The 9,366-nt window shown below is 39.9% G+C and overlaps 1 protein-coding gene across 1 annotated transcript; it reads right to left on the bottom strand.

The window, feature by feature from the left end:
* Positions 1-7,493: 7,493 nt before the first annotated feature.
* cebpb (CCAAT enhancer binding protein beta) lies at positions 7,494-9,066 on the bottom strand. Its single transcript, XM_026367244.1, has one exon. It carries the CDS (start codon positions 8,854-8,856, stop codon positions 7,963-7,965), a length of 894 nt encoding a protein of 297 aa, XP_026223029.1. The 5' UTR covers positions 8,857-9,066; the 3' UTR covers positions 7,494-7,962.
* Positions 9,067-9,366: the final 300 nt, after the last annotated feature.

Here is a 9,366-nt window from a genome sequence, read left to right on the forward strand (position 1 = left end):
AGCGTTAAACTTAAAGGCTGGAGCTGGTGGTTCCCCCTCAGTGTGTTCCCGCATCCTTCCGCTTGCTGAATGCAAGTATGGAGTGATGAGGTAGACATCGTCAATGTAAACAGAGCTGCTGACCCGCCTGCCTCACCACAGATGTCACCATGGTGTTCTTTTGGGTTGTTTTTGATGTTTTCATCATGCAGTAGCATTTCGTCATAGCAACGGCAGGAAAAACACGACAGACCTTTTCATCTGAGGTGTGATTGTGAGTTTGGCTCACTGATGAAATTGTGGCTAAAGCACGCAATCATGCTCGCCAGCGATTCTGTTTTTGTCACAACAACCTTTGGGAATAAGGTGAAAGGCAAGATGTGGTAAACGTGAGGATGGCCACATAGTTGCTTGTGTGGGTGGTGAATATCTTCATGGCTGCTGCCATCGTCAACACACCCTGCTTCCTGTTGAGTAATCTTTACATGTCAAACTCCACACATTTAGCTTACACTTATAATCCTAACTGGTGTCTGTGATTTCATGAGTGTAAGGTTGAGGATTTACATTTAGCCACTGCACCGGCTCATCAAAACAACACTGTTATTTCATTTTTCAAATATTCTCCTTCAGGCTATTTTACATGCAGTCACAAGATTAAAAGATCTTTAATCAATCTTCCCACAGTTTATTGGTCTAAATTCAAGTTTGTTTTTTTTTGTTTTTTTGTCAGGTGGAGCTATCTTTCATTTAAAGTGGAATTACAAACCTTAATGTAACCTTTTTACCTGCATGGTTGTCCTACATACTTTTCTTTCTTTGGTGGAATAAAAATGTACAATTTACAGTAAATGTCCGCATTCTTTAATGTGTTCATGATACAATTTTCACTTCCATAATATTCAAAATTTTTGAGGTGTGGTTGTCACTCTGATCAGTGTGTCAGAGTGTCTGGTAATCTAGGAAAGTTTTAGAGGTGCGCTTTGAGGAACAGTGTAATGGACTTAACTTTCTATATTGATGCTACTGAAACTTCGCACCTTGAGGGACTAATTGGATGGTTTCCTTTTTATTAGGTCCTGCCACAGTGAACTATGTAAGAAATTCAGTAGTCAGTATAATAAAATAGTATCAAAATAAGTATCAGTGTTCGAAGAAGTATCTGGTTGGAAGTTATTTGTTGTCTCGTGTAACTGGATGATACACATCCACAATTCTTTTAAGGGATTAAGATATATTTATGTATAAAGAGCACCTGGGAATGCATCTAGGTTAATAATCCCTAAATACATTTTACTAAGCAGTCTATATACAGTATGTAAAGTAAATTATGCTGATTATAGTATTGTTTTTAGCAGGGGTGGTTCTAGACCTAGAACTAAATGATCAACTATCAAACTATCAAAATATTTTGAAAGTATAATTTTTACTTTAAATAAAAATGAAAATAACTAAGATAAAAAAAGTTATTTTATTCTCTTTGTTATTATGCATATTCTGATAGGTAACTGTTCATGCTGTTTATCTGCCTCCCAAATGAACACTGTAAAACATCCAAAAGAGAAGATGCACATATGTGACAGCACGTTCAAATACCTACAACAGTATGCCACGTATGCCATCCTAGTCAAATGACAATGAAAGTGTGCCAAAAACTAGCCTATTAGCTCGATGCTATTACATGATAGAATTTCCCATTAACATGCTAAAGGACATTAATATGGACAGTGGCTAAAGTCAAAACTGCATTTAGATCTATGTGAAAGACATTAGTCAACCGGGTTGGAAAATGTGGTCGACAGTGTACATACTACACAAAAGATACAAAAGTGAAAAGCAGTGGTGTATAGATAAATGATAATGTCAGTTAAAAAATACTCGCAAACAGTGGAACAGCACAGGCCTGAATGTTTGACCTGTGGCTCTGCTATGTTCTGACAGGCATTTTGCTGGTGTGGTTTGGGTCCACTTGATGTGATGAAACGTTTCTATCCTGATTGGAGTTGTCTCTTCCATGGTGATAATGCCTTTATCCAGAGGGTACGAGAGGCCAACGACAGAGCTATCCGACTTTATCATGAAAACAACCAAGAAAATGTCTTATGTTCACTCAGAATCCAGACACTTCAGAATCAGATGCTGACACACGCTGTTCTGGCAGCTCATGGTGGCCCAACACCTTACTCATGTTGGTTTTCCCTTTAATTGGTTTCCTGTCTGTCTTTGCATAGTGATACTGACAATTGTAAGTAAACAATGTGAATATCATCTCTCATTTCCCCTTTTACTTTAATCAGCTAATGGCTACTTTTGAAAAAGTATCATGCTCTGGTCCTATTATATCGTTTTGTCGGCATACATCTAGTGCAGGACTGCAAATAATGCTTATTTTTATCACTGACAAATCTGTTGATTAGTTTCTTCATTAATAATTGTTAAGTGTATAACATGTTAAGGTAATGTCATGAAATTTCCTATTTTTAAACTGGAAAATCTCGTTATATTTTTGAATAATTAAAATGAATAATTAATTATCAATAGTTGCCACTTGGCTAATTATTTCAGAATAAATGTTTCAACTCACAATCTGAATTTAGTCAGAAATGACAATAAACATTTACACACCACTTCAATGAACTATTTTCCTGTTAGATTCCAACATTTGGTGAAAACCCAGTAAAAAGAAAGATTTTATTAGCCTGTATTTATAAATTAATGTATAATTTGAATGAGACATGATTCAAATTGTATTTGTAAATTAAAGAAACACCTGATGACCATGCTTCATGAAGCATCAATTAAAGTTTCACATATTGCAAGTGTATTGAAATAAACCCGTCTTACACACAAAAGTTGCTCTAATAATTAAGCCAGCACTCATTTTGCAAGGATGGCCTGGTGTTTCACAAGATCTGGGCAGTGATACTTGCTGTGTAGTGACCGCAAGACACTTCTGCACGTCAGTTTAGTGTTTTCACAGTCATCTACTGCAAAATTAGAGAAGTGAACAAAGATGTTGAAATCCTGGTTCACTTCAAGACAGATCATGTTCTGGTCAGTTTACCGGAGCTCAGGCGGTCTGGCTTCCCGTTACAACCCATGGTCCGGATATCCGATGTTCCTTTCACTTAGAGAAGGAACTGTAATTAAAAAGGCAAAAATCAGTGTTAAAACTGCCAATACTTTGAAATCACTTTACTATATGTCACCCTTTGCTTCGATGTGTGAATTGTAAGATTTAAGTTGGTAAATTATCTTTTTCTATTATGTGTGGTTGTATCTGTGTGTCTATATTATAACTTCTATTGTAAGAACATGCAACCTAAATGTGGGGTTAAATGACCATTCATTTTACTTCTGGCCATTATGATCCTAAGTCAATCTGTGTGATGGAATGAAATAAAATTTAATTGAACTTTCCAAATACAAAAGAAATGGGTCTTAAAATGGAAATGACTCCTGGCTCTGCTATTTGTGACTATTTGTTTAAAACCTCTTTTAGAAAGAGTAGTTGGAGTATGACTGGGTTAAAAATAATGAACTAAATTTTATCAGCATTTAGCTTAAGGTCATGTGTGACTTCCTTACAGTCAGCGAAAACAATTTAAAAAATAATGTGCAAAAAACACATATAAATAGAAAACAGAAGAGGTCCCAGAATAGACCTTTGAGGTACTCCATAAGTTAAATGTGGTCTGATGTCAGTCAACAGATTTGCATTTAAATGCTACCTTTGTTGATCTACATTTTTCTGGTAGTCTACAAATCAATAACAATACCAAAATATAGAATAATCGGATTCCACCAACAACTCCTGTCTGTGTAGCCAGGCGTGACATGACTTATGACATATTCTCTGTTATTGTTTTTCAAAACACATAATTGAGTCATATGTTCCTTCATTACTATAAACAAAGGCACTAATGTTTATTTTGGCATAATTCTGCAGGTAGAGCACCAAATGTACCGCAATCTTTGGATAAAAATAGTCCCCACCAAACCCACTGTGTTTGAACAAAGCTCTTGATCTTTGTCTAGCTGTGTGGGGAATCCTTTTAAAAAGTATATAGTATAAAAGTATCTAGATCTTACATAGATCAGAAACATAAAACACAGGTAGCCCAACAAATCCAACTTGAGCAAGCACTAGGCAAACAGTGGAGAGGAAAAACTCCCTTTAGAGGAAGAAACCTCCAGCACAACTAGGATCAAGTTAGTTGGCCATCTGCCTAGACCGGTTGGGGTGGGGGAAACAATAAACAATAAAACAATTTTAAAAATGTTCAACAATTACTACATCAAGAAAACCAGTTCCAAAAGATACAGTAGATGGAGGAAATAAGGAGTCATGCCTGTTTAAAGGTAATTAGGATAGGCTTGTCGGTAAAGGTATACTTTAAAGAGAGATTTAAAAGATGTTACTGAGTCAGCTGATCTTATTTCCTCAGGTAAGTTGTTCCAGAGTTTGGGGGCTAACTGCAAAAGCTCTGTCACCTCTAGTTTTCATTCTAACATCAGGGACACACAGATGTTCTCTACACAGAGTATCTCAGGCTATGTGGCGGTTCATAAAGCTTTAACAGCTGCAATATATAGCTGGAGAAAGGCCAAGCAGCACTGTAAAAGTTATTAATAAAATCTTAAAATCTATCCTAAAACATACAGGAAACCAGTGCAAGGAAACTTAGACAGGACTGACGTGTTCATACTTTCTTTTTCTAGTTGAGAGTCTTACATATTTATATCTCCATAAGGAACCAATGAGCTTTGACCTGAGCTCCACAGACAGGGGAGGTTGTCATGTTTTAATTATTTTAATTCCATTATAACAAAAGGTATGAATATCGCCAGTCTTATCCTTTAAGATGCTTTGTAGTAGCATTCTTTTGATACTTTTTGTGTGCTGTTTTGTGTGTTGTAATTGGCTTGATTACATAATTCATCATTATCATGACTGTCATAATCATGATGTGCTGTCAAACACTGGTTCAGCATTTTTATTTATTGTTTTATGTTTACATGGAAGCTGCACTTATTGTTTCCATACACATTTATTGTTTTGTGTTTAAAAATGCCAGACATTTGTGAAAAATGAACAGTATAGTTTCGCATAGCCCAATGTTACATGTTCAGTTGCTTTCCCGCTTCCAGCTTGTCTTTCAACAGTTTACATCGTGTGAGGTATAAAATAAAAAAAAAGCACAAGCAAGCTGGAAACACAAGATGTTTTCTTTGAAAAATCAATAAGAATTGACTCATTTTTCAATTGACAAATTTTTGCTCTACTACATAGTAGCTTCGAGATGCCACAAAACCATGTTTAGTGTACTTTCACTTCTATATGTTTTGGCATTTATGATGTAAAACAACAACAACACGTGTTATAACAGCTGAGACACTGATAACCTAAACAAACAGAAAACATACTAACCCAAAAAATGGGACCAAAGCCAAATAAGATGATTAAAAATGCTACATAATCGAAGGCATTGGACTATTTGGATTAATTTGTAAAACGCTATCTGATACAACCTTTTAGAGAAAGTGTTTTAGGGAAGAAACATTTAAGAAAATATATTAACATGACTCACGGTTGAAAAAACATTCTTCCATTTCACAACAGCTGCTACACAGTACACATAAGTACATCAGGTGTGTGCGTGTGTGTGTGTTCGTATTGCTTTATCATAGGAGTTTTTAGGAGGCCCGTTGTCCTCTGGAGGGGTTATGATGCAACCAGGAGTTTACGGACAGACACTGCCCACTGACGGTAAAATGTGGAAAGGGGCTGGGCTAAACTCTGAAGAAAGGAGGTCATCCTGTGTGGGAATTTCCCTCTCTCCTGTCAGCATGGGAGTCAGAGGAGCAGGGAAAGACTGTGTGGTGCTCCGACGGAGAACATGGGGTCATCAAAGAAAGAATTTCTAGAATGTTTGTATGAATCTGTGCCAACGTTTACGACGGGAGCAGTGGAGACGGGATCTGTGCTGAAAAAGTCACTACACAGGGGTTTGGGATGTTAGATCATTTCCACGTCACATGAAAGAATACTCTGTGTCTATGATTGTGTTATCAAAAATGTTCAACTTTCCTTGAAACCTGTCACTTTAAGTGGCTGTGTTTTGTACTCAGTGAGGCCTAAAGCCAGGCCACAATGACATACAGCTATTGTCATGCACATGGAGGACAACAATGTCTTATTTAAATTTGGGTGTAGTTCTATTCAAGTGGTGATGTGTGTTGGAAAGGGAGGATATTGCACAACATTTTAAAGCTAAGCTGTTCATCGTTGAGTGTGTTGAAATATCAACCGTGTTCAAAATATCATCCCTCAATGCGCCAAACAGCATCACAGTGTTTTGTTTTTTAAATATTAAATCAATATAGCGTAACTTTTTACACGACAACAGTAAGTGTGTCCTCTCTTGAAAAACTAGCAGAGGTGGTTTTTCTTCTTCTCTTCTGTTGAAAAACACTCCCCACCCTGAATTGTCATGGATCACCTATAATTCCCACTGCGCTCCCTTTTCTTTATCTTCGCTGTCTGGAGTTTGCTTGCTAATGACAGATACGTTTCAAATTGTGCACACATGCAGTCTGCAGGGCTTGGTAAATTCCAGTGCAAACCAATTGTCAACTTATCATGTGTGGTGTAACCCTACTTTGTCACTCCCATTTTCAACTTCTACATTTTCTGCTGTGCGTTTTTCACTCGAATGTTAAAGGTTTGCTCTGGATTGTTCACCTTTGGCCTGCACTGACTCGCAGCCAGTTCTTGGCTGTTGTAGCTTGACCCGAGGTAGTGTGAGGAGGTTAGTTGCTCATTAATTTCCCTGCAACCTTGAACCCCTTCTCTGGGCCAGTGGACCCAGCAGACTATTGACAGAGCCGTGTGCTAAAGATAAAACGAACATTTGTGTGCTGAGTGCAGTGTGACCAAGTCTTTTTGGTTTCGTTCTTTTTGCTGCTCTCAGCAGTATCATTTCAGCATAAATTGGTTGGATGTATTTGAGGATCTGCGGACTTTGGTGTTAATTTGCTAAGTAAACAGGATAAGAAAAATGGCGGCGGCATTAAGAGTTGCCCAATGTTGGTGTGGAGAGTCTGTTTATTTATTTTTAGGAATGGATTCACCTTTGTTTTTGCATTTTAAAACACAGTTTCACAAATAGCTGAGGAGGTTTCTGTCACTGTACCACTGGATGCCTCTTTGAATACAATAAATGACAATTGTGATCCATGGCATTATTAAATTGTCTGTCACTTCATTTGATCTCCAACAAGGAAACAAACAGTGTGTTGCTGTTAGTTCTGAATTGAATTAAGATTAGATTTCTAATCTGCCTCATTGTCATTTTATCTGCAATATAGTGCAACTGACACACATGGTAATCCACAGTCTGATTATCATGAGTGTGAATATTTAAGGCAGACATTACACCCCTGTCTGCCTTCCTGTCTGAGCCCACACCTGCTTCAAAAGGTGAAAAAAAAATAAGAAATTACAAATGATATTGTTTAAACAAAGTAGAAATCTGTTTAATTCAATAAAATATCAAGTACAATTAAAGCATGTCACCTTTTTAATATTAAATATTAGACTTATTTCATTCATTGCCAATACTATTACAAAGAGTTGCATCATTTCACTGCAGCACAACTCTTCCCATGACAACCATTGCGCCAGTTACACAAACTGTAGAAATTCACTCATGTATGTAAAACCTGCACAAAAATACTGCATACACTGAAATTACATCTGAGAATAATGCTAAGATGACATGTAAAGAATCGTGAACGACGGCGCAATCCATGCACACACTGCTCAAGTCCTATTCAAAGTGTCCTTGTAAACTGGCGGTCGCTGCCTTCACCTGTGAAGCGTACCGTTTTCAACACTTTCTCAATGGACCCCCAAATCCGCCTCTGAAGTCCAAAGACAAGCAGCCCAGAGATCTGTAAGGAGTCTCGCCAGTGGGGTTTCTAGCATTGTCCGGTGGCGGAGAGCAGGTTGCGCAGAGTGGCCAGCTCTCTGGACAGCTGCTCCACGCGCTTTTGTAAACGATCGTTCTCTGCAGCCAGTTCCAGTACTTTATGTTGGGTCTCCAAGTTACGCATTTTGGCTTTGTCCCTGCTCTTCCTCACGGCGAGGTTATTCCTCTCTCGCCTCTGCCTGTACTCGTCACTGTCCTTGTCCAGGCGCTTCTTTGCTTTGCCGCTGGACATTTTGCCACTGTGCGACGGAGACCTGCTTTTACCTGACGGGGCAGGTGTGCCGGGCGGGCTGGAGCAAGTCGAGGACGCAGTGGAGATGTTTCCGAGGCTGCCACTGGTGGACTGGTGGTAATGAAGGTACCTCATGTCAAACCCAGACGACCCGTTCTCCATCTTTGCGTCTTCCTGACTGTCGTCTCTCTCGGCAGCAGCAGCAGCAGCAGCGGCGGCAGCAGCAGCTCTGTAGCGGCCCTCGAGTTCAGGACTGAGCACGCTGTCCACACGGGTCTCCTGCAGCTCAGTGTAACCCAGCGCGTAAGGCTCCCTGATGTCCCTCAAGTTGTCGCACTGGCTCGCCTCCAGCTCGTTCAACAGCGAGTAGCTCTTGCAGTTCTGTAAAGCTGCAACTCTCTTGATCTTGTTCTCCGCCAGGAAATCCGAGAAAACGTCTCCCTGCTGCTGCGTCTGCGCCGCCAGCTGCGGACAGTGCAAGGCTGAATCCAGGTAAACACTGAAGTCTATCGCTCTCTCCCGCTCTTCAATGCCCAGCTCCGTCATCGAGTCTCCGAGCCTCCAGTAAGAGCCGCCGCTGATGGGACTGATAATGCTGTCTCTACTATGGATAGCAAAGCTGCCCTCGTCGTAGAAGCCGGCCACTTCCATGGATCTTAACACCCGCCGGATTGCAGGAGCATGGAGGGCTGAGAAGAGACGCCCAGAGTGGTGTTGGTTCAGTCGCCTCACTTGTGAAATGGCTCAAGTGACGGACTGCTGTGAGTTTAAATCCCTCTTGTGTCACTGCCTGTGACAGCACGCAGTGGAACTACTCTGAAGGGGCTGCGCTCATGGATTGGGAGGAATTGACAGGTCTTCCTGTCTCGGGGGCTTTTATTGAGAAGAGGGCGGTTCACTTGGGCAGGTGCGTGACGCGCCGCGAGGAGCCAACCGGACGACTGGTACAGTCGACTGGTTACTTTACGCATGTTGGAAGAGAATAAAAAACGAACCTGATCTGCTCTTTTTGTGTGTGTGTGTGACTGTTAGCTGGGGCACATACTTTGGTTTGCAGCAACAGGAGAAGGGAAATGCAACCTCTGTGGCGGACATTATTTTATCATGAAAGGAAACTGAAACATCTGCGATGAAAATAAAAACAGAAAAGAATCCACAGTG

Source organism: Anabas testudineus, chromosome 7 (assembly GCF_900324465.2).
Source record: "Anabas testudineus chromosome 7, fAnaTes1.2, whole genome shotgun sequence".
Taxonomy (NCBI): Eukaryota; Metazoa; Chordata; class Actinopteri; order Anabantiformes; family Anabantidae; genus Anabas; species Anabas testudineus.